This window comes from Taudactylus pleione, unplaced genomic scaffold (genome assembly GCF_031769625.1).
Source record: "Taudactylus pleione unplaced genomic scaffold, aTauple2 ptg000609l, whole genome shotgun sequence".
Lineage (NCBI taxonomy): Eukaryota > Metazoa > Chordata > Amphibia > Anura > Myobatrachidae > Taudactylus > Taudactylus pleione.
Genome location: NW_028285011.1, coordinates 13041769 through 13068145, shown reverse-complemented (window position 1 = coordinate 13068145; position 26377 = coordinate 13041769). Strand labels below are relative to the sequence as shown.

The 26377-nt window shown below is 44.8% G+C and overlaps 1 protein-coding gene across 5 annotated transcripts in view; it reads left to right on the top strand.

Moving 5' to 3' along the window:
• Nucleotides 1-26377, top strand: part of MAP4K4 (mitogen-activated protein kinase kinase kinase kinase 4) — a 183088-nt gene that overhangs the window by 71949 nt on the left and 84762 nt on the right. For all 5 annotated transcript variants that reach the window (XM_088454177.1, XM_088454179.1, XM_088454176.1 and 2 more), the window contains exon 3: nt 467-523. In XM_088454177.1, coding sequence (XP_088310303.1) covers nt 467-523 — 57 coding nt within the window. The remainder of the gene's footprint in view (nt 1-466; nt 524-26377) is intronic.

The window sequence follows — 26377 nt, the reverse complement described above, 5'->3', positions numbered from 1 at the left end:
ATGCGACGGCAGATCCGACTGCCGACACATCGGGCGATCGATCCCCACACATCCGGTGGACGACCGCCCGATATGTCGGCACCCCCCTTCTTCACCCGCATAGCACTGTCGTTCGTCGATCCCCCAGATCAATTGAACATGCAGAAAGATCTGGAGGAGCGACTGACGACCCCACAGGAGCGCGCAGCGGATGTTATCATCCCCACACATGGAATAATATAGCGGCAATATCGTTCAAAACCGTCGGACTGGCCGCTATATCGCTCCGTGTGTGGGAGCCTTTAGTTTAGTGAAGTGCATATAGAAATATATGATAGTGGTTGTGTTTTGCTGGGTATCATTAAGCTCATTATTACTGTCATAATACTCTTTAAATTTTGTTTTCTCTAAAGCAATTCTATTCACAAATTTTCTCACATGCAAATAATATATAAATAATTGCTTCTCCTTGATTTTTTTTTTCTAGGGTCGACATGTCAAAACCGGTCAACTTGCAGCCATCAAAGTCATGGATGTTACAGAGGTAAATCATGCCTGTCTGTTGTCCCAAGTTTTTAAAGCATAGCTCATTTTTGTCACTGTAATTGCCTGGATCATTGTGCAATGTAGAACACTTTCTTTTCCATGTATTGTAAATAAAACAAACTTCATTGATTATTATTAGTATTATCTTTGATTGACAGTATAATGTGGCGCAAAGGTTCTGAAGCACTGCACAATGTTATAGATCATACAGGATTATGTGGGTACAAGGTGTACAGTTTAGACAGACAAAAAAGTATACATAACTTCATTACTAACAGAAGTAATTTGCAAACCTCATGTAGTAGTAATCATCATGTCTTGCTAATTGTGACCTGCCATGATAGATGTTTTGTGCGTGAGTATTTTTTTTTTGAGAAATATTTGTGTAAAGCCACAAAAGAATCCATCTAACTGACCTTTTACCAAATATGTTTCTAAAACATATATATTTTTTTTGCTTTTGAGTGAGCCACAGAAGAAACAAGTTTAAGGTGCCCTGGAACAAAATGTGCTTGTGGGCTGTGTACAAAATATACGGACAAAAATCAATATAAATCTTTAGTATGTGTATATAGGCGGAATGTTATCCCCAGATATGTTTTAATAAGTTTCAGAGGACTAGGCCCTGACCCAGGTCAGGCAAAAAGTGCGCAAATTGACTTAAACTACACAAGCATACGTAGAGATCTGCTGATATATGTTGCACCACCACAGATGTCCACATGGGAGTTTGGGCTGTAATGGCTCTATTTACAATGGTAGAGAAACTCCTTGTTTTTCAATTTATGCCTTTAGTGAACTAGATTATTTGTGTTTGAACCTTAATTTTCCCATAATAAATATAACACTGCTCAGGGTGTAAATATACAGCTTCTGGTACAGTTGGGTACCAGTGAAAAGTCCCTTTTTTTTTTTTTTGCTCCCATTCCATTGGTATCGGATTTCTTTCCGGTTTTTCTTTTCATATGAATTAATAAGTATCACAAGGAAAAAATATTAAGTGATTTGTTCACAATGACGTTTAGTTGAAATTTACATAAACTAAGGAATATGTACCTTACAGCAGTGCCGTAATAGGGCTTATTTTAGCCCTGTGCACACCCCTGAGCATATACAACGATTCTGGCTTCAAAGGACAGATTCAGGCACCTTGCTAGCCTAATGCAGGGCCCGTGGGTGAGTGGTGGTGCCACCCAGGGTGCTCTGCATGGCAGCACCGCTCGCACACCCCTAGTTGATGGATGGTGTAGTGGCTGAAACTTTATCCTTTAAACAAAAATAATAAACCAATTATTAATGTATCTACCAATGTAATAACTTTAAAAAATATATATATTTCTCTACATAATATATCCTCACACAACCTGATATTTGGGACAGCTGACTCAGTTTGTATCATTTTTACTAACAGTTACTTATATAGCGCCTGCTTATTCCATTGTGCTTTACAATTGGGAACAGTAATAAAACAAGACTGGGTAATAACAGATAGACATAGAGGTAAGAGGGTCCTGCTCGTAAGCTTACATTTTGTAGGGAAATAGGCATTGATACACAACGATAGGTGCTATATATTGCTTATTGGTCCAGCCAGATTGCAGATGTTCTTGGTGGGCTGTATGATGGAGTCACACAGGAATGTTGGCCTAGGGTTAGCATGTGAAAATGAAGAAGTAGAAAATATGTAAAGTTATGTGTGGACTGTATAGAGGGGATGTAATTGGGTTGAATAGTTTATGGAGGTTATGTGGGGTGATTCTGGAATTTGAGATGCTTGTCTGAATATTAGGTGAGTTTTCAGGGGACACTTAAAGGTTTGGTGACTAGAGGAGAGCCTTAGTGTGTGTGTGTGTTTAAAATTATTTGTTTAGCCCAAAAAAGTCTTGGAACTGAGAATGGGTGCACAAAATGAGTGTGGATGAGAGATGCAATGGAGGGAGCAGCAGACGATAAGCGTTTAGTGAGGGAAGATCTGCTCCATTCATAACCTTGATCAACACTCCTTTTATAGCCAATCATATTAGAGCGATTTTGGTGTAACTTTGTGGTGATTATTACGAATATGACATCTGTTTTGCTAGATTGGCTCTAATTTTTGAGATACATGTAGGGGAAACGGAAAAACACAATAGACAACAGACTGCTGGTTGGATCACTTTTATATGGATGGGAAATATTCTTGAATGATTGCATAGTGCATACCTAGAATATATGCGTGTGTCACCATCTATAGATTCCCACATGCACACGTTATGGCTAAGTTCCCTATTATTTGAGGGTATCCATTATCTCAAGAATTGTAGCCAATTTGAAGAAAAATAAATAATTTTGAATTCAGCAACCCCAAAGTACCCTAAATTTGTTCAAATACCAATGACATTTAAACATTTTTTTTGAGCTGTGTAATAGCTTGTAGGGGTGAAAGTCTGTTTTGGGGGAAGACCAGTTAGGAGACTAGCAATAATTAATGCGGGAGATAATGAGTGCATGAATTGGAGTTTTTGCAGTGTCTTGTGTAAGATATGGGCGTATTCTGGATTTTTTTTTTTTTTAAATGCATGTAACAAGATTTGGATACAGATTGAATGTGGGGAACAAAGGACCATTCTGAGTCAACAATGACACCTAGGCAGCGAGCGTGAGAGATGGGGTATTGTCGTGTTATCAGCAGTGATAGAGATATCGGGTTGGTAACTACTAGTGGCCGGTGGAAATATTAATTATTGTTTTTGGAAGACTAAAGCTGGATACACACTGACGGATATATTTGCCAATCAATTGATCGGCCAATATATCTGCTGTCCGTCGGCCAGAGTGTACCCGCGATAGGTCGGAATGTCATCATTCACCGACATATTGCATTGATTGTGCTGCACAGCCGATGGACAGATATGTCTGCAGACCTATTCTGTCCATCGGCAAGTGTATACGGGCGGTATGCAGATTGCCTGTAGACAGCGGCAGCCGCGGGGATTGGGGAGGGACACGCCCCCGCCCCCAGGCCACTGGGACCTGTAGCCAGACACAGATGATGGTCGTTCAGTGTGTATGAACGACCGTCATCTGCAGATATCTGTATAGTGTGTACCCACCATAAGTTTGATGGCGAGATAACATCCAAGATGTAATGTCAGAAAGACATTCAGTAACACGGACCATTATAGATGGTGACAAATCCGGTGTGGATATGTAGATTTGAGTATAGAACCGCATACAGATGAAACTGAAATCTGAAAGCGGGTAAGTTTGCCAAGAGATGTGGTATAGATTGAGAAAAGCAGAGAACCTGGACTGAGCCTTGTGTTGAGGAGGTGGATTCAAAGAAACAAACACTGAACAAACTATTCAATAAGTAGGATGATAGCCAGGATAGGGCCGTGGAGTGTTTGTATGAGAAGAGTGGTCAACAGTGTTAAATGCAGCAGAGAGATCCAGTATAAGAAGTACATAATGTTTTAGACTTGGATCATCTTAGTCAGTGTTGTAATTACTCATATCTGTGGAGTGTTGGGAACGAAAGCCTGACTGAAGAGGGTCAATAAGTAGTTTGAGTCATAAAAGTGTGGGAGGTGAGTGCAGGCATGTCTCTTAAGTAGCTTGGAGGGACATGGGAGCTGAAAGAGAGAATGGTAATTTGAGCGTGAGATCGGGTAGAATTCTGGTTTTATTCAGAATAGGAGTAAATACTGCTTGCTTGAATAATGATGAAAAAATATAACAGTAGAGAGAGTTTTACATATTTTAGTTAAGGTTGGCATGAACATTACAAGCACTTCCCCATTTAGAAGTCTTGTTTCCTAGAGCTGGCTAGGCAGCAAGAACGACCTAGGTGCAGACCATTTTGCTTATCTTGGAATGGTACAGACAGCACTAGCCCCTGATCTGGTTCTTGTAGGTGCTGTTTGTTTCCTTATTCACTAAATCAGGGCTTGACAAATTTTTGTAAAATCTAGGAGCCATCTTAAAAGTTTAGGAGCCAGACCATTGTCCATTACCAAAATATATGAAAGCTTATATAGACCACCACACATGCCCTTTCAGTGCCCCTCAACCTCCTCACATGCCATCAAATCACCACACATGCCTCTTTAATGGTCATCAGATTCTGCAACATGCCAATACCAGCCCCTGTAATAGAGCCCCCTGTAATAGAGCTGCACGAACACACACAAAAACCCCCCCAGAATACTTTCCTAAGGGAATGAGATCCCCTTCCGTTTGTGTACGATGAAGTCATCAGCCAGTCTCCAACGTCATTCCTTAACGTCCAAGTGGGCATAGAGGGGGAATATATTCCTGTGGTGAGCGAAGTGAGCCACCATGCCTGCAGCGTGGCGAGCGAAGCGAGCCCGCAAGGGTACGAATTTCTTATTTTCCTGGAAAGTGTGGTCAAAAACATCCACTTCTGCCCTCACTCACGTCACTTCCAGGTTCAGCTACTGAAGGGGTTTTATACTCTTCCCTTACGTAAGCCTGATCCTGCGTCTGCTGCTGTCCGCCGCTCTTCGGAACTATGGGAGAGACGTCATGACGTCTCTCCCATAGTGCCCGTGGGGGGAGCGGGACGCTGGAGCCTAGGAGTGAGCTCCGGCTGCCGCTGCGGGGAGTCGGGCTGGTAAAATTTCAGACAAATTTCAGCCCGCTGGTAAAATTTCAGACAAATGGAACCTCCCTGCGGAGGTGAGGGGCTTTGAAAACTCGGTCGCCAGGGCTAAAATCTTAGTCGTCCCGGCGACCGGGATTTGTCGAGCCCTGTACTAAATAGTCTGCTGTTTGGTTATCCTTTTTAATGCTGACATACCGTATGTTTCCTTCTTTAATGGCAAAGGAAAAGTTCCATTTAAAAAAAATAAATAAAATTGTTATTCTTCCCCCAGCTGGTGTATTTCCTTGACATGATTTTCCTGCCTGTCTTTCAGTGGTTACTCACAGGAAAGGAGGTAGAGCCTGGTCTGTGTTAGGTGTTTACATGGTACATATAATGTTTGTAAGTGCCTGAAATCACTGTTGAGTTTTAGTTACAGTTCCTGTGTCCCGCAAGCTCTAATAATGATGATGTTGTCTATTGAGTTGTTTTAGTTGCAATTTGCTATTTTGTTTTTGACCTGCATTATTGGGCTAGTTTTTGGTATGTGGTGCAGGATTGTTTTGCTGTACAGTTTAAGCATGCAGTGAGATTACTAATTGCGCATTGAAGAATAATTAGTTATCTCTATTGTTCAAAGAGAAATTTCACATTCCAAAAAGTTCCCAGATCTAGTATTGCAGATTTTCACTGGTCTAGGATTGCTCACAGCTCACACCTTTTAAGAGGTGGCTCAATTAAATCCCCTGATGCGTCATTGGACTGCCGTGGAAATGCTCACAGCGGTAGCACATCACAGGCACCACATTTGTCCCCATAGGGGTGCGCAGTAAAGGAGCCATGTCACTTTGCCTTAATTATCGATTATGTGCGCAGCTGCAGCACATTGCGGATAATTGAATTGCCCTGTTAAAGTATAAAAATAAAACCTGACTGCACACTGAAACCATTTAACAGTGCATATCATGCTTATTCAATGCATGATCTAGCAATGTTGGCAAGGGGTCTAGCAATGCTTTTTAGAAGGGGCTTAACACCTCAGCATCCTATCACTGTGTGTGTAGTGAGTATGTGTGTTTACCCTTCCGTGTTTTGGGTTCTGGGTTTTGTGTTTTGGATCTGTATTTTTTTTTAAAAAAGCATAAAAACAGCTAAAATCACAGAATTTGTGGGTTTTTCTGCTCCTATGCTATTATTAACCTCAATAACATTAATTTCCACTCATTTCCAGTCTATTCTGAACACCTCACACCTCACAATAGTGTTTTTATGTCCAAAAGGTTGCACCGAGGTAGCTGGATGACTATGCTAAGCGACACGAGTGGGCGGCACAAACACGTGACCCATCTAGGAGTGACACTGCAGTGGCAGACATGATAGCAGTTTGAAAAACTAGGCCCCAAACAGTACATTATGCAAAGAAAAAAAAGAGGTGCAAGATGGAATTGTCCTTGGGCCCTCCCACCCACCCTTATGTTGTATAAACAGGACATGCACACTTTAACAAACCAAACATTTCAGCGCCAGGGTCTGCCACACGACTGTGGCTGAAATGATTGGTTCGTTTGGGCCCCCACAATACAAGCTGGCAATTAATCTATCCCTGCACAAACTGGCTCTACGGAGGCAAGATGTCATCCTCATCCTCCTCATCCACCGATTCTTCACCCTCTCCAGTGTTGTGTACAACCTCATCCTCACAGAGTATTAATTCGCCCCACTGGAATCCACCACCACAGGTCCCTCTGTACGTTCTGGAGGCTGGTCTCCCTGGAAGAGTTGATAATTCATTTTTATGAACATCATATTCTCCACATTTTGTGGAAGCAACCTCCTACGCCTTTCGCTGACGAGGTTCCCGGCTGCACTAAACACTCTTTTGGAGTACACACTGGAGGGGGGGCAACTCAGGTAAAATAGAGCCAGTTTGTACAGGGGCCTCCAAATTGCCATTTTCCTGCCAGTACAGGTATGGACTGTCTGACACCCCTACCTGGATGCTGTCATCAATGTAATCCTCCACCATTCTGTCAGTGGTTACAGTATCATCTACAGTGACAGTAGACATTTCAGAAATCCGAACCTGCTCATCAGATATATATATATATATATATATATATATATATCACTGATAGATTGTCCGGCACTCAAAACTATAACGCAACTTGCCTGGGTGCACATGCAGAGAAGGTGATGCATACAGTGGGAACGGCAGGCACTCAGCAGGACCAAATAGCTTCACAATAATAGAGCCAGACGGAGCCGGTATATATATATTTATATATTATGAAACATTTGGGTTATAGCCCTGTATTTTTTACAATATTGCCCTGATTTATGGAGGATGAATGCCTGGATTGTCTCCTCATTGACAAATTGCATTCCTTACTTTTGTATCTTTATTCAAGTATAATGCTGGCCATACACCTGTACGTTTTGGGCCGACTGGCCGATTTTCGACGCGCCTTACAATCAGTCTTGTAGAAATCGGGCATTTCTCAAATGGGATCCGATCCGATGCGCACTCCCGCAGCTCCTAAAATGGATCGTATGATCAGATGTACAGCCCATATGTTCCGTCATCTTCGTATGCTGATCGTGTCCTATTTTTTCAGCATGCGATGAATCGTGCGTCCGAGCGGTGTCATTTGTTACAGACTGATGCACGCACGCATCTGTCTGTAATAAAATAAGAACAGATGCAGGAATGGTTCAGTGAGAACCATCCGTGCATCTGTGAGGAAAAAAAACAAAAAAATTGTTTAAAAAACAAAACAAAACTGCGTGCCGAGGGCTGGTTGGGCAGCGTACGAGGGACAAACGGGGTCCCCCGTATGTAAGTACAACCAGCACCGAGCTAGTCAGAACCAGCCCTGGTTGCCAAAATACAGGGGACAAACGACGTAGGGGTCCCCCGTATTCTGCGCAACCAGCACTGGGCTCTGATCCGGTCCTGGTTCTGGAAATACAGGGGGAAAAAAATTAGTAGGGTTCCCTTGTATTTTCCAGAACCAGCACTGGACTTTTTATAGGGGGGGGCTAATGCCATAGCCAAGGTAGCCCTTTCACGGGGCCACCCAGCCGAAGCATTAACCATGACCGCTAGTCATCCCAGGCCGGGGATCCCTGGGGAGCTGGGGACCCCCCCCAATAAAGGGGTCCCCCCTCCAGGGTGGCCCAGGCTGATACCCTGGGGCTATCCCCAGCACCCCTGGGCGATGGGTGCCGGGTTGATTGTGGTGTAGTGTAAATAAAGAATAGCAAACATTGTCTTTACAAGTAGAACTGCAGGTCCCAGCAAGCTTCCCCCGCATGCTGGTACTTGGAGATCCACAAGTACCAGCATGCGGGGCATTAAGGGCCCGCTGGTACCTGTAGTTAACCTGTAAAGAAGTGTTAAAGAAATTAGCCCCCTGCTAGAGAGAGTCCCCTGTATTTCTAGAACCAGGACCGGATCAGAGCCCAGTGCTTTTTGCGCAGAATACGGGGGACCCCCTACGTCGTTTGTCCCCCATATTTTGGCAACCAGGGCTGGTTCTGACTAGCCCGGTGCTGGTTGTGCACACATACGGGGGACCTATACGTCATTTGTCCCCCGCATGTTGCTCAACCAGCACTGGGTCCCTAAAAACCAGGGGCTTTTTTTTTTCTTTTCAAATGCACAAATGGTTCTCACTGAACCATCCCTGCACCTGTGCTTATTTTATTGCAGACAGATGCATGCATCACGGATCTCCCCGTGCGTGCATCAGTCTTTTTTTTTTTTTTTAACAACTGACGCTGCTGAAACGACTGACGCACGATGCATCGTATCGTGTGATCGTATGTCAGCGTGTGTCAATCGTGTGGGCGGGTCTGCCGGGGAGTTCAAGGGAAAACGTAAGATGAATTTTATCTTATGCTTGTCGTACTAGTGTATGGCCAGCATAAGTGGTATAACAACATAAGATGCCTGGATAATTAAGCAATTGGGCCAATAAAATCACATCTTGTGTCTCCTACTTTACACATGCATGGAGTAGATCAGTGGTTCTCAAACTTGGTCCTCAGGACCCCCACACAGTTCACGTTTTGCAGGTCACCCAGCAGGTGCACAGGTGTATTCATTACTCAATTGCACATTTTAAAAGGTCCACAGGTGGAGCTAATTATTTTACTTGATTCAGTGTGGAGACATGGAAAACATGCACTGTTTGGGGTCCTGAGGACCGAGTTTGAGAACCTGTGGAGTAGATCATATCCAGTAGTATAGTGCAGAGGCACCCTAACACCAGGTTTTAAGAGTATCCATGCTTGACCACAGTTGACTTATTTAGTACCTCGGTCAATATGATTTAACCACCTGTATTCAACCTTGAAGACTGCATTTGGGAACCTCTGGAATAGAGGGCCTGATTCATTACGGATCACTATTGCGAACGTAGCTGCGATTACGCACGCAGACCCACTATGAAAATATGCTAATGTTTGCAATCGCAATGCCGTTGCAGCCCAACAGAAGGACGCCCACTTCCCCTTACTCGCATGCGTAATACACTGGAAGTCTGTGAAACCATCGGTAACATCAAGTGCCATCGAAGCCTCACGCACAATTACAACAGATCTGACCTTACTCAGAATTCGCTAACCTCATCTCACGCAGTGAAGGCATATGCAGCTTTAGCTGTCACAGTGGCTAATTTATGCATGCCCCTGTAACGGTGTTCAAATGCACCTGCGTTTCCCTGACCCCACCCGTCAACACCCCCAAACGGTCACTTCCTGTCAATCACTCTGCAGTGGGTCTGCGTAATCACTGCGATCGCAGTGGAGCCTTCTTGCACTGCGATGCATGCACAGTACGCAACAATAGGCCGTCTGTGTGCGTAATCGCAGATGCAATCCGTAATGAATCGAGCCCAGTGTGTTGTCTGGACAAATAGAACACAACTGCACGTTTCATCTGAACACACAAGGTGTGACTTGTTTCTCTTAAAAAATATAACTTGCATTGAGCACAGTAAATCCTTTTTGTTTCAAGGGTGTTTGGCTAAACTTTATATTTGGAGACATTAAGGATTACAAAATAGCCGTTAGGTTACAGATATACAAAACTGTAAACAATAAACTGCAGCCAGGTGGATATTTTAGAGATGTGGAAAATGACTCTAATGTTTTATATGTCAAAATTTAAATGTTTAGCATTACCATTACATTGTTAATCATATTGGATTAATCTACACTTTTTTGCTATAATATTAAATTAAGAAGAAATGCCATCCCTTGAGACTGTTCCCAGCTCTGTTGATGCTGGTGCATATGTTTGGATCTCTGCACCCTGCATTTTCCATCCTTGTCCAATTTTTGTTCTTCCACTAATTGAATATTGTGCTGAAACCAAAAAGAGTGCAAGTTTTACAGAAAAGTGTGAGATTGATAACTTACAGCCCATACTATATTTCTGTGTTAAGGGGCCTATACATCAGGCGACCTGAAAAACTGACCGTCTAGCGTTCAGTCCTTCAGGTCTGCGGTGCCCGTACTGAACGTCTTTCAGTGCAGGATCTCGACCTCCTATCTCAGAACATGCATAGGGAACCTGACGATCGTCGTCAGGTTGATCAGCATGTTTCGTAGATAGTCTGGGTCGGCAAGGACCCAGTGTGCATGCGCATCGCTGGTCCTTGCCGGGTATCCATTAAACGACTTTGTGAACAATGCGACCAAAACCTCCTGGTTTTGTTCGGATCATTCCAAAAGTCGTGTAATGGATAGGCCCCATTAGGATAGTGTCACACATGTCTTGTGTGTCATTTTATATAAGGTCTATCCAACTGTCAGATTATTATTAATAATAATAATAATAAACTTTATATTGCACCAATATTTTATACAGTGCCTTAAGGGATATTTCTTGATTATGTTTAAATATTATACAACAATAAGAATATACTGCGCTTAATCTCTCATACTGGGATAAATGTGTAATCCAAGGACCAAAAAAATAACTGAATAAAAGTGATTTTAATATATGACCTATATATCACAAAATAAAGAATAAATAAACGCATACATACATTTAACATAGTATCAAAGAAAACAAAAATAACACAATGCTAAATACATATTATGCACATCATGGTGATGGTGATTAAGAATAAAAAAAATATTAAAATATGAGAAGAAATTGAGAAAAATGTTGAACAGACTCATAAAAAGAAAAAAGAAAAACCACAATTGTTATATGTATATTAAAATGTATTAAAAAAAAAGTAGCATCTAGAGGAAAACAAATTGTTGCTGTTTAGGTATCAGATTCCTGATTGTGGTTTATCGTTGCCACATAACTGATACTTGAAAATCAAGGTCTAAAGTGTGATTTCCTGAGGATACTCCCTCATATCAATATGAAGTAGGCAGTGTGGATGTCAGTACTCCTTCTGAATGTTGAGAAATTGAAGAGGGTAAAATAGAACTAATAGCCGGTCTAGATGACTGTCAGGATGATGGAAAAACAATCCGGCTTATCTAGTATGTGACACTGCAGCCGTTATGCGGTCTAATAGATTGTCCAATATCACCCAGAAACGTCAGTAATAACATAGTCTCAGAGGAGCACTAATAAATGGGGGCTAGATTCTGCCTTGCCGCTGTCCCACCGCACCCCAATGTTGTACCTGTAGTGGCTGTGAGCCCAGTGCTGGATGGCAACACTGTGTGCCGGGAGTCTGTGATCGTTGGCAGCGTACGTCTCCATGTTAGCCTATAGCGTGGGGAACACAGCGGACATCAGTAAGCCGCCGACTTCTGTAATCCACTCCGGTCTCAATAGTAGCCTGGCTGTGTACAGTTTGCAGTGGGAGGTGGGTACTTGGTGGTAATCACACAGTGGACGATCAGCGGGCGTCAGTAGTGTAGCTGGATCTGTTTAAAAATTAACATTATATTCCTCAACAATTTAAATTTGGGAACAGACACTGTAAAATAAAAAAAATAAACCTATCAGGAAAGTGTATTGACAGGAAAGCGGTAAAATGTCCCAGATTTGAAACTAGCTAATTAATAGGATGTTTTATATTTCTTAAGTCTTGGCACAGTAGAGCTTACATATAAACTGCACAAAGTTATTTCTTTGGTTGTGATTGAACACATGCTAAACCGGGTGTCCCCATGTCACCCATCAACTGTACCTAGGTTTGTGTTACTTCAGGTGAAATTAACACCTCGCTTAATGGAAGATATTGGCCCTCATTCAGCAACCGGGTCGATGTTAAGGCCCTGCGCGCGCGCAGCGGCCGCACTACACGTGCGCAAGCCCCGGAGCAAGAGAGAAATTCTCTCGCTCTGGAGCTCACTACAAAAGGGGCGGCTGACTATGTTGATCGACAGCTCGCCCCGTTTTGTGAGCGGGGGGGTAGTTACAGAAACGGAGGCGTTCCTATCGGAACGCCTGCCGTTTTGTTGGCGGCCGCACTGACATCAGCAGTGATGTCAGTGGGGAGCTTCCTGCTCGATCAGAGCAGGAAGCTCCCTGGGGCTTGCGGTTGCCAAGACCCAACCTTAGGGTCTCATCGCAAGCTCCGATGGTCGTGATGGTTTTGACCATCGCGACCATCAACCTGGTCGGATGCTAGCTAGTGACCAGGAGGCTGCACTAAAACATACAAGCGGCCGCCCTCATTCAGAACGAGCGCTCGCTTCTTGCGAGCGCCTTTGAATGAGGGCCTTTGTCCTGTGCTTTTAGGATTTTTTTTTTTTTAAACTGCATTTATTAATTCTAATGTAATTTCCGTTAACTAGAGACTCCTTTTTCAAGGATCCACTTACAGCCAACACGTATACATTATCTGTTGGTGACTCTTTTGCCGGATTTATTAGTGTTAAGGCGCATGTCCACTACACGAGAAAAATTAACAATTACGTCATCGTAATCGTTCATTAATCGTGCAGTAAATATGCCAGCAACGACCAGCGATGCGCGCTCCTGCTGATCGTTGGTGGCATTTGTCATCGCCTGAACATGCAGGCCAACCTGCCGATATTGACAGGTTGTGCATGTTTGGGGATGAGGGAGGGTGCCTGCATTGAACGACATCATTCAGTGTGGGCTCATTATCCACTGCACAGGATGATGTTGTAATCGTATAGTCGCTCCAGTCTCGTGTAGTGGTTACGCACTTTAAGCTATCAGAGGGAATGTTTCCGGTCATTAAGGGAATGTCCTAGCTGTGCATTCTACAAGCGATATATACAGCACTTTGTTTTAAATGCTGTATACCAGTAGCTGAATTAAACCGATCCGGGTCCCAATACCTTGCCCCCTGAACTGACTGGTTTTCTTCTGCTTTCTAAACTATTTTTTTATTTTATTTTAATCATGCAGTCAAATATCAAAAGCACAAGTCCTCATTCTGTACCCTTAAAGTGCCTTTTTTTAACAAGTTCTACATTTCTTATTCCAAGGTATGTTTTGTTTGTTTTATTTCTGTTTAAAAGCCTTCTGTTTGACAGCCTTTAGTAGACTTATCCGCCCGATTTATATATAGATGTTTGCGTTTCCTGGAGTATTATGGGTAATAAGCAGTGTGGCACATGGGAATTGATGAGTTGAATGTACAAGTCCCATGTCTGTCTTTTACTACAAGATTAATGAACAAAGCCCTTTTAGTCACATGACCTCAGAATGGTTTTCTGCTTGACAACATGCTCCTGTCAGCCCAACAGCATTGTGGCTGCTTATGACATCATTTTCCTCAAATAAACTGGTAGTCAGGAAGGAATAACTTAAAACAAAAAGCTGTGGTTTATAAGGTGTCTTGCAGCAAAGAGCTAAGAATTGTAAACACTTCAAGTGTGAAAGGATAACAAGATTTCATTAGCAGTTTCTGCAAGTTGTGTTTTTTTTTAGCACTAGTAAAATCTTCTATTTGGTATTCATAAATAAAGTTACCTTGTAGCTATCAATTTGTTCACCGTTCTCATTTCTAATCTAATCTGCCTTTTTTTAGTATAAAAGGCAACAGGCAACCAAAACCAGTTGACAACAATTGCAAATTTCATACATCTAGCCTCCTGGCACGTTAAACAGCCCTTCTAGTTGGGCCATGCCGTGGTGTAATTCAATAGCGTTGAGCGTCTTTTAGTGCTTCTTTTTACCTTCAAATGCATCTTATTCGCACAACGATGCGAATAGGACGCACAAGCAGCTTCTGCTGATTTACAATGATATGCAGCATGCCTATGTTCTCTGAGCGATTGCGGGTTTATCTGCATGCAAAATGCTACGTTACAGTGTCAGTGGCTGTAACACTTTAACGTAGTGTTTGGCATGCAGATGCACCCACAGAAGTACAGAGAACATAGGCATGCTGCATAGCACAAGCAGCTTCTGCTGATTAAAATGATATGCAGCATGCCTATGATCTCTGTACATCTGCGGGTGTATCTGCATGCTAAACACTACGTTAGTGTTACAGCCGCTGAGATTGTAACGTAGCATTTCGCATGCAGATACACCCGCAATCGCTCAGAGAACATAGGCATGCTGCATATTATTTTAAATCAGCAGAAGCTGCTTGTTCTATCCGCATTATTGTGTGAATAAGATGCATTTGAAGGTAAAAAGCGCTATTGAGTCACGCCACGGCATGGCGCGACTAGAAGGGCTGTTTAACTTGCCAGGAGGCTAGATATATGTGGACCTATTTGTAACTACATGTGATATATCTGAAACCATAGGATTTGTTGAGCCCTGATGTATATGTATCAGCTCTCAGATGTTTGCTTTAATGTGCACCCCTCATTGCCTGACTGTTAGGAGGGATATGAGCCTTGACATTTGGTGCAGAAAGGGAATTTGCATGATTCTTTAATTTTAAAGCTGCCAAATATGTCTGTTATCTTAATTGTAGTGTTATTAGGCAGACTTCATGCATTTGTCCCTTTTGCTCTATGCAGATGTTCCTGGTAGAAGTAGACTGCTATTAAAATCAATCCTGTGAGGATGCCAATGAGTTAAATGCTCTAGAAGACATTGTGCAGTGATTTGTGATGGTAAAGATGAGGCTATAGGGTCTTTGCAGTAGAATTCCCAGGATACACCATAGTATGCGTCATCGCTGGCTGTTCTCCAAGTTATAAATAAGACCTGAGCTAAGACTCGTCCTCCAGTTTCTGACAACATTTCACTGAAGGAATTGATCTATAATGCAAATATATATGTAGTACATAGCTATGCAGTGGTGGCAGTGGTTTATCATGATTGCTTTTAAAATAATGACCGTTTGTAAGGAGTGACTCATGGCAAGCTTTTAAAGATGTACTGCAAAGAAACCAGAACCTTTTCAACAAAGGAACTATGGAAAGTTCAAAGATGTCGGGATGGGGTTGGGTATATTTTATCGACATGGTTGTAGTGACGACATGCAGCATGTTGACACTGATAAAATGTTGTCATGATTAAAATGTTGACAAAACCGTTCCATTGGTGCAGTGAACACTTACCTGCTAGCTGGTCTCTGGCGGTGTCTTCTGGTTCAGGCGGTCAGATGATGATGATGACTTCCGCCGCACAGCAGGGAGTAACACTCCCACCCCTAACCCTCTGCTTCAGCAGCCTAAAGCTGGCCAGACACTAGACCACATTACATCCAACCAGTTAATTGGTTGGAATGAAAATCTGGTAAGGGATGAAAGCAAATGACAATCAGCAATTTGCTCCCAAACGCCAGAAAATGGACTAAAAACTGTTGTTTGAACAAATTGTTTAGATCAAATATTTAACAAACTTGTCTGACAACCATTTTCATCTGTTTTCTGGCATTTAGGAGCAAATTGCTGATCATAATTTACTCCCATACCTTACCAGATTTTCATTCCAACCAATCAATTAGTCGCTGGTTGGATGAAAGTTGGTCTAGTGTGTGGCCATCTATAGCCTAACATTTCAGATGTTGGACGTTTTGAACCTATTGACATAACAACAATGAGTATGGGCAGAATGTACTAAATGGGAAAATGCAGTAAAATCCTGAAAATGCTGTTTTCGGGGGTTTTACCACAATTTCAATATGTAGAAATCACCGGAATTTAATGCATTCCAGGGCTTCTTCCCGGTGGGTAACGCTTGCCTGGTTTTGACCAATAAAAGCCTATGGGCTTCATTACAATCGGATCCCTCCTGGCACCCCCCGGGGCCTTCTACGCATGTGCAGAAGGACGCCAGAGGGACTTTTGGGTGTTTAAATCCTGAAGTCCCTCTATCTTGGGGGCAACGTAAAGGACTGCTCTTATCGGGAGAGCTGTCCTTTGCGAAATTCTAGGTACATACTGCTGTAATCAACCGAGGTATGTACTCGATGAGAGGCTGGATGGTACCGCATTGCATATGCGAAGCTTAGTACATCCCGCCTTATGGCTGTTGACCTTGTGATTGTCGTCCATTATGACTGCATCTTGTTGGGATGGTTTCAGCGTTTCTTAGGTATAGGTATATGCAGGTTAGAAGTGCCAAAACAATGCCAACACTTTTTTTTTTTTAAATAACAAGGGCATTTTGATACAGCACTATTTAAATCGTAGCCTATTTATAGAGTAGTTCTAGTTGATAAAATAAACCAAAAAAATAAACACACGGGTTACATGTTTGATATATCATTATCCTGAATAATTTGATAATTGGAGCTGCACTGCATTTTCATGGGTAATACTTATTTTCATATTCCTTTAATCTTCTTCAAAGAAGCAGTCTGGCCGACTCCGCTGATTAATACAGACAGAAAGAAGGGGATATATGCACCTTACCATAGATGTATTTTATTGAACAGCACAAATAGAATACGTTTGCCCTGGGGTAGCATGTAATTGGAAGCCAGGTTTTTATGCCTGTTGCCCTGCTGACCAGAAGTAACTTACTCCTTTATGCCAATTAAGCAAGTACATCTGATTATAATGGTAAACTTGTACTTGTGGGGCTTCTCTGTAACGATGCCACTATAATAGTTGATTGGCCGGTTATTCAGCTACAATGGTTTGTTGTAGATCTCCCTGGTAATTGACAGCTTACTTTCAAGCTTCATGTTTTTCCAACACTCTATCATGATATTTTCACATTGCGTAATTCAAAGTCCCAACAGGCCTATTACCATTATATGGCCAATAAAATGTAATATATATAAAGTTTCTTAGATATGTTTATAAATGTCCCTATAGGTCTGATTTTTCCATCTTCTACCTTTTTTTAAGTCTCTTTTCTGAAGGAAAAAGTTAAGTGATATATATTTTTATAAGAAAATGCCCCATTTCTCTTTCATCCACTAAGGGACACTGGAAGCTATGACACTGGGGTATAGAGGCGTAGTTAGTTGGAGCTGGCACTTTAATTTAGAAGTGTGAAGCTCCTCCCCCTCTATGCCCCATCAGCCCTCGGTTTAGAAAAGTGTGGCATAGGAGCTGGTCACTCAGGACAGAGTTCCAGCATTTTGCTTTAAGTTTTATTAACATTTACAAAGGCAGTCTGCCTACAGGTACCCATCACAACCTATCCAAAGGTTGGGGTTCCGGGTCCCTGGCGCCCTGACTCTCATCAGGCGGGAGTGCACAGGGCTTCTATTAAAAGCCTCTGACAGCCCCCTTCCGCCGCCGCAACATGAGAGCCGCTGGGAGTGCACAGGGCTTCTCCCAAAAGCCTCTGACAGCTCCCCTCCACAGCCGACAAGAACGCAGTGAGTATGGACAAAACAGCATCCATTCTCTACTCATGTAAACAGCCTGTGGCCAGACGGCTGTACTCAGCGCTTCTGAGGCTCTCCCGATCTCTCTCTACTATTGCCCACTGCTTCTAGGACATGGAAGCAGTGGGTGTTACTTCTTCAGGGTCCATAGGGTCCACAGAATCTACCTTGAGGGTATGTAGTGGAACGATCCACTGCACCAAAGAGCTCTAGCTTTGTCGCTTCCAGCATTCAACGCTCCTCCTCTCTATATACCCCTCCCCCAGCCACAGGCATTCCGTTTTTTTTGTTTGGTGAGCGGCAAATATCCAGACGCACCTGTTAGAACAGCAGGACTGCCTACGCAGTCCCAGGCTTTTTTATGTTATGCTTTACTTAGTCTTTTTGAACTACCCAGTTTAGCAGTACCAGGCGCCAGTAAAGACGCAGGTACTGCGACTCCTAACTCCACCGGGGCCGAAAACACCAGTACTGCTATATACCCTGAGGTTCTCGGCGGGCCTCAGTGTGGCTTAGCTAGCGCCTGTGCTGAGGTCCGGACTGCAGATCTGGCACAGAGATGATGGGTAAGTGCGCGTCAGTCTTAGCGTCCGGTGTAGGAGACGCATCGGTGCAGCTGTGTATGAAGGCCTCGTGTGACGTATCCTCACTAAGGCGGCCGGGTCCTTATCGTCTGTTGCCGGGGATGGGTAGTAGACGCACTAAAGCGCACTAGTAAGCGTTTACTACTATGATTTCGGCGTACCCATGCCGTCAAAATCACAGCTTAGGGGAGATAAGGTGCTCCCCATGGCCCCTCCTCCCCCCAAACCAGATTCAACTTCCGGGGCGTAGTTCAGGGTCTGGTTTGCTTTATTTGACCACCTCGTGGTGAGACGCTCGCAGATAGCGATTTCTGCGTGTGTGTACTGCTGTAGCTGTTGATCTCAGAGATTGGTCGGTCTCCCTGCATACCTCTCCCTTGGGCCTGGTATATAGCACTCTATATCCTACCATTATCCCTCCAGGGCTGGCTAGTTGATTCAGAGTACCATTTGCAATAGCAATTGTGCATATTTATGCTTTGTATGTGACTTTAATGCTAGCTACTGTATTGTACTGCCTTTTTGTTTCAAACTGTCAGTTGAACCTGTCACTGTGTTTCTTTAACATCCCACTGAAAGGTGTGGGGGGTTTCATTGATAGGGAGTCACATTGCATTTACGCTGTACACCTTATACCATTTATACATTTGTCATGTATAAAGGTTTCTGCGAGAAGGATGATATGCCAGTACTCCGAGCATGTGTTTCTTGTTTGGCAGGCCTATCTGAGCAGGATGTTAACCTGGATGGTTTGTGTAGCCTCTGTTGTAAATAGCTACCTGTTCAAGCCAAGCACTAGAACCACCCGGGTGGTATCAGGTTTTGTCGCACTTAGTGGACAAAGTCGCAGAAGCGTGGGCTTTGGCTGCGGTATTTCCCCATGGTATTGGGTATTCACAGCAGTTGCATCCTTCTATGTATATGCCCGCTATGAATTCCTGTTGGGTTAATTCTACTGCTCACTCTAGTCAGAGTATGGCGCCGTCTATAGCTCCTCAGCAGCCAGATAGACAAGTGGTGGCAAAGCAGGGGCATAAGAGGTTCCTATCCGTTGCCTCATAATGATCTGGACTCTTCTTCAGATTCGGACTCTGAGTTCTGGGTCTTCTCAGTAGAAGAAGAGCATCAGTCTCTGGTGGATGTCCCCTCTCTGGTGAGAGCGGTTAGATCTGTCCTCAGCATAGAGGATGAGGAGGCCCCAGTGGTCCTTAGGTGTCAAAAGGTGGCTAAGGACTATTTTCCTCAGTCTGAACAGCTGATGCATCTTAAGTCTGAGGCATGGAGTACTCCTGGGAATCATTTTCATGCTACAAAGAATATAACCTCTCGGTACCCATTTTGCACTTGGTGAGTGTAACAAATGGGAAGTTCCCCCAATGATAGATGCTCATGTAACGAGGTTGATTAGGATCGCTACGTGACCCAATCCTGCAGCATCCTCTTTAAAAGCTGTTACAGATAAGAAACTTGACAATCATTTGAGATCAATGTTTTCATTATCTGGAGCTATTATCAGACCAGCTATGGCTGTAGCCTGGGTAGGAAAAGCTATAGAAGTATGGACGACAGCTCTGGAGGGTACTATACCTGATGCTACCAAAGAACAGCGGGCTTTTCTCTATTATATGCGAGAAGCAGATGTGTATATAGGGGAATCAGTCATTGCATTGACGCAGGTATTTTTGCTTCTAGGGTCTCGGCACTTTGGTTGCAGCTTGAAGATCCTTTTGGCTGAAAACCTGGAAGGCGGATACAGGATCCAAGAAGGCTCTTGAATCTTTGCCTTTTGCGGGAAAGGTACTGTTTGGACCAGAGCTGGATGACCTAATGACTTCTCTGGCAACACCGAAGTTGGCCGAATTGCCATCTGCGACTACCCCTAAAAATAGGCAGTCGGCAGCTTGGTCATTTCACCCACAGAGTAGGGCGAAGGGTCAGTCCTCCTCTAGACAGTCATGCCTGCAGGACACGTCAGCCCAAGAAATCTTGGTAAGCAAACGTCCTGCCTCCAAACCAGATAGTAAGTCTACTGTCTGATTGGACGGGCCAGCCCCTGGGGGGGTCTCAGGGTTGGAGACCGACTCTTACAGTTCTCCCAGGCCTGCTATCAGACAACTACGGATGCCTGGGTTCGAGAGCTGGTTTCTAAAGGTTATGCCATCACATTCCTGAGACATCCCCCTCAGAGGTTTGTGAATACAAACCTTCCTTTTGACCCGGGCAGGGCTTCGGCCTACCGGGAGTCTTATTGGGGCCTTCCTGAAGTCAGGAGTCATAGTCCCCCGTCCCTGTGATGCAACAGGGAAAGAGTTATTATTCAAATGTATTTTTGATTCAAAAACCAAATGGGTCACATCGCCCTATCCTGAATCTGAAGTCTCTCAGCAGGTTCATCCATGTGCCCAAATTTCGTATGGAAACCCTACGGTCAATTATGCTGGCGATTGGAGCCTGGAGATTTCATGGTCTCCCTGGATATCCAGGATAACTATCTGCATGTGCCGATTGCTCGATCCCATCAAAGATTTTTGAGATTGGCGGTAGATCAGCAACATTACCAATTTCGGGCTCTACCCTTCGGGCTGGCCACAGCTCATCGGGTATTTACCAAGATAATGGCAGTCATGACGGCTCATCTCAGACGACAGAGGATTCTGCCTTATTTGGAAGACCACCTGATATTAGCACAGTCTCAGGAGATGTTACAATGTTCTCTCCAGATGACCATTGTCTGCCTACTAGAGCACGGCTGGATAATTAATTGGATAAAGTCCTTTCTTTCTCCAACCCAGCAGATGGTGCACTTGGGGGCGCTGCTGGACTCTGAGACAGAGTATTCTTCTACCAGAAGATAAGATTGTGGCACTACAATCTCGGGTGTGCAAGCAAAGAGTGTCGGTACACTTGGCAATGCAGGTGCTGGGCTCCATGGTATCCACATTCGACATGGTGGCTTATGCCCATTTCCGCTCCAGGTCCCTGCAGAATTGGATCCTGGCGCATTGGGATGGACAGTATCATCGGATAAAGTCCCAGATGATTTGCATCACGCCAAAGGTTCAGCTATCCCTCGCTTGGTGGCTGGAGACGGGTCGTCCGTTATGGGTACCGGATTGGGTACTTCTTACCACAGACGCAAGTCTGTGAGGATGGGGAGCGGTGACAGGTCACCACATCTTCCAGGGAAGGCGGTCGATGCAGGAAAGTCACCTACCAATAAATATATTGGAGCTTTGTGCGGTGCTTATACTGGCACTGGACCTCCTACAGGGCAGGCCTGTCCAGGTTCAGTCCAACAACGCGACAGCAGTGGCCTACATCAATCATCAAGGAGGCACACTAAGTCTGGCGGCCATGAGAGAAGTGGCAGAAATTCTGCGGTGGGCAGAATGCCATCTTCCATCAATCTCTGCAATATTCATCTTCGTGTTCAGCAGGACACCGGACCTAGAGATAGGGCACTTCGGCTTGCACGTGGCCGAAAAGGGGGCATGGTCAAAGAAAAGGGGGTGTGTGTTTGATGTGTCCCCTTTTCATCACTCCTGGAGGCGTGTCTGGCACTTACGGACATGCTGGGCAACCCACAAGCGCTGCAGTCACTGTGATTGGATGCCGGGAGCATGCGCCCAGCATTCATTCATCAGTGGAGACAGCTGCGCCGCTGTTTAGACCACCCGTGGGACACTGCAACCCCCGGGTGGAGATGGAACCCGCAGGCTGTCTCAGCGGGGTGCCGTGCTGGAGGGCAGGGTGCTTTCTGCCCTTCAGAAATATTGCAGAGCGAGATGCCCCACTGAAACAGCCTAGCAGACTTTCTAAGTCACCAGGACTTACACTCCGGAGAATGGGCTCTTTATCCAGAGGTCTTTCAAATCCTGGTGGACAAGTGGGGATTACCAGAAGTGGACCTCATGGCATCACTTCACAATCACAAAGTCTCCAGGTGCGGTTCCAGAACGAGGGACCCCTCAGCCGCCTTTGTGGATGCTCTGGTGGTGAGATGGGATTTCAAGTTGGCATACCTGTTTCCTCCAATCTCCCTCCTCCCAAGGGTCGTCAGAAAGTTCAAGCACGTGGGCGGCAGGATAATACTAATAACCCCTGCCTGGCCCAGGAGGCATTATTTCCCCGACCTGACTTGTCTAACCATAGACAATCCACTTCCACTGCCTCTACGGCCGGATCTGCTGGTTCAGGGTACCTGCCTATATCAGGATTTACGTCGGCTGACTTTGACGGCATGGCTGTTTAGTCTACCATCCTCAAGGCCAAAGGTTTTTCGGCCTTGGTGATTCAGATGATGCTGAGGGCAAGGAAGCCTGCTTCCGCCCGCATCTATCACAGAATTTGGCATTCATTTTTTCTTTGGTGTGCTCACAGAAAATATGACCCTAAGATTTTCAAGGTTGCAAGAATACTTTCTTTTCTTCAGGCAGGATTAGACTTGGGTCTTCGCCTGGCTGCTTTGAGAGTTCAGATTTCTGCTTTATCAGTTTTGTTTCAATAAAGAATTGCCCCTCTGCCAGATGTTAGAACATTCTTGCAGGGGTTTTCTCCGGCTACAACCTCCATTTATCCCTCCGATGGCTCCGTGGAATTTGACTTTGATTCTCAGGGTGTTGCAGATGGCTTCCTTGAACCTTTGGATGCGGTGGACTTTAAATGGTTGACAGCGAAGGTACTTTTTCACCTCACTATTGTCTCGGCTTGGCAGCCCTGTCATGTCGCTCTTCATATTTGATTTTCTGTAAAAATAGAGCTGTCTTCCGTACTAAGGTGGGTTACCTACCGAAGGTGGTTTCCCCGTTTCCATATGAATGAGGAGATTGTAGTTCTGGCCTTTCAGTATTCAAACCTGTCTACAGGTGAAGCTTCCTTGCATGTGGTTCGAGCCCTTCATATTTACGTGGATCGTGCCAGCTTCATCAGAAAATCAGATTTGCTCTTTGTGTTATATGGGTTTCACAAACAAGGTTTGTCTGCAAACAAACAGACTTTGGCTCGCTGGCTGCGTACGACTATTTCTCAGGTCTAGACACAGGCTGGTCTCCCTGTCCCAAACAAGGTGACAGCACATTCTACTCGGTCTGTGGGACCATCGTGGGCGGTTAGACATGGCACCTCGATTAAACAGCTATGCAAGGCAGCCACTTGGTCTTCCATCAATACTTTTATCAAATTCTATGCATTTGATACTTTTGCCTCCCAGGATGCTTCCTTTGAGTGGCGGATTCTCCTCTATGTGCAGGAGCATCCCCACCCTTATGGAAACTGCTTTAGGACATCCACAAGGTAGATTATGTGGACCCTATGGACCCTGAAGAAGAAATTCAAAGTTATGGTATAACATACCTTAGATAACTACTCCTTTTCTTCGCGGTCCATAGGGTCCACATAATCTAGAGCACCCTCCCTGACTCACCTGGCCTCAGGATCTGTTCTTTTGCTTTTTTTCGTGTCACTGATTCCCTCTTCGTATGTTGAGTGTTTCTGGTGTGTGATGTACTTCCTTCTCCATTTTCTGTCTCTTGCCGTTAGGCTTGTTAACAAACTGAATGCCTGTGGCTGGGGGCTGGGTATATAGAGAGGAGGAGCGATGCATGCTGGGAGCGACAAAGCTTGAGCTGTTTGGTGCAATGGATCGTTCCACTACATACCCCCAAGGTAGATTTTATGGACCTCGAAGAAAAGGAGTTATCTAAGGTATGTTATACCATAACTATGATGTTATGCTATGGCGCTGGCGGCAGCTGGTAACAAGTGGCTGCTTGTAAATTCAAGGACGCGGGAGCACACAGGCTGTATGAACCGTATGGTAACAGTGCTGTTCACATGTTCCCCCGACCCCCGCTGAGAGCTTCGCTACGAGGGCTCTCAGCACTGTTGGCGCCAGGAGCACACAGGCTGTAGGAAAGAGCGCTGCTGCTGCTGCTCCCACACACGCTCCCCCACCACCCTGCCGAGATCTTTACTACTACAGCTCTCAATACTTTTCCCCCACTGCTTCTATGACAGGGAAGCAGTGGGAGTGTATGCCGATATAAGGAGCTTCATAGTGCGCAAACACCAGGCGCTAGTGCATACTTGTTTAACATGGCACTGGGAGGTTTGGGACGGTGAAAGCGCGGGCGCTCTCTCTGCACACAGGCTGTCACAAACAGCACTGCTGCTGCTCCCACAGGATCTTTTTCTGTCTGCATCTCCTCCCAGGTGGAGCCAGGGGTACTTCCACGCACTCTAGGGGTGGCAGAAGTAGAGGTCGCCAACAGACGATAGCACATCAACTGGAACTACAGCGAGTTGAAAACAGGTGGTGCGACGGTTTACCATTTCACTTGGGATCTCCTACGGTAGGAGCTCACTTGCTGATTTTTCAACAAATTTGACAAAAGAGCCACACCTCTTCGGATCCGTGGATTTGCAGATTTCTCTCTGTTGGGTACAGGATAGATTTCGAAGTTTCTCCTTCAAATCGTTTCTTCAGTATGGGTCTGCCGGGTCAGCAGACTATGGCCAAGGTTCTGCAAATGGCAATTCTGTCTCTCCTAAAAAATCGGCAGTGCTGGTTAAGTTTCCGGTACATCATCGGGCTCTGGGATTCTACTTAAACCTTCTATGTGGTATCCAGGCCGGACGGGTCTGTCAGGCCTATAATGAACCTCAAGTTTTTTAATCCAATATCTGATGGTTCATCGCTTCAAGATGTAGTCGAATCACTTAGTCCCGCCACTGTGGAACCGTTGGAGTCTCTAATTTTTCTGGATCTAACCGATCAGTATCTATAGTACATGTCCCACTTTGGGAACCGAAACCAGCTTTCCTGCGTCTTCCAATATTTCACGATCAGTTTCGGGCATTGCCGTACGGTTTATTGTCGGCCCCCCCGTGTCTTAACCAAGATCATGTCTGTCCATATTTGCACACCTTCGGACATCAGGTGTGACAATAATCCCTTACTTAGGGCCTTGATCAACAGGTAGACTGTCGGAATCTCTTCTCTGGGACCACGTTTCACTAACTTATAGACTCGGACGCAGCACAGAGTCTCCAGTTTTCTGGGGATGATCCTGGATACAAGGTTCCAGTGGGTGGTCCTACTGGAAGACAAAGCCCAGGATATTCAGCTACTAGTTCAGCTAGTTCTCAGACCGAAGAAGGTGTCTTTACTTGTCTTCGTCTCTTGGAAAGATGGTAGCTGCCTTCGAGGCGCTACTATTCAGAGTTGCAGCTGTATCTCCTGGCTCGGGTCAGGGTCTCACCTACTCCTACATCGCATGATATGGTTGACCTCGACAACCAGGGTGGCTCTCCTCTGATGGATGCAACCCAACAACCTCTTGGCGGGTTTAAGTTTCGGAGTGTGGGATTGGATAATTGTGACCACAGATGCCAGTTCCCGAGGATAGGGAGTGGTAGTCCTAATCGGTCCGTTTCAGGGCCGTTGTTCTCCAAAGGAAAGATGGTGACCCATGAATATGTTAGAACAACGATGGCCCTTGATTATATCAATCGACAGAGCGGAACTTGTGGTCGCATGACTATGCGAGAAGTTCCTCGGCTTCTCCGGTGGGCCGAGAGGCAGTAAGTGATCGTGTCGGTGGTGTTCTTCCTGGAAGTGGACTACTAGAAAACAGATTCGCAGTCGCCAGGATCTCCATCCCGGAGAATGGATTCTTCATCCAGACATATTTCAAGCGATGTTGAGGTCAGCCTCGGTGGTCCTTATGACATCTCGAGTAAACATCAGCTACCAAGATGCGTGAACAGAACTTGGGATCTGGCTGCAGAGGCAGTGGACGCTCTCGCAGTGCCATGGACCTACGAAATGGTTTACCTATTTCCTCCAATTCCTTTTCTTCCAGTTAGCAGATGTTCTGTGGCCCCTACTATTTTGTCCAAACCTTCTGCAACAAAGGCCCTTTTTCGTTCTCCCCCCACCTATCGCAGCTGCTTTTTAATAGGGTGGCTGTTAA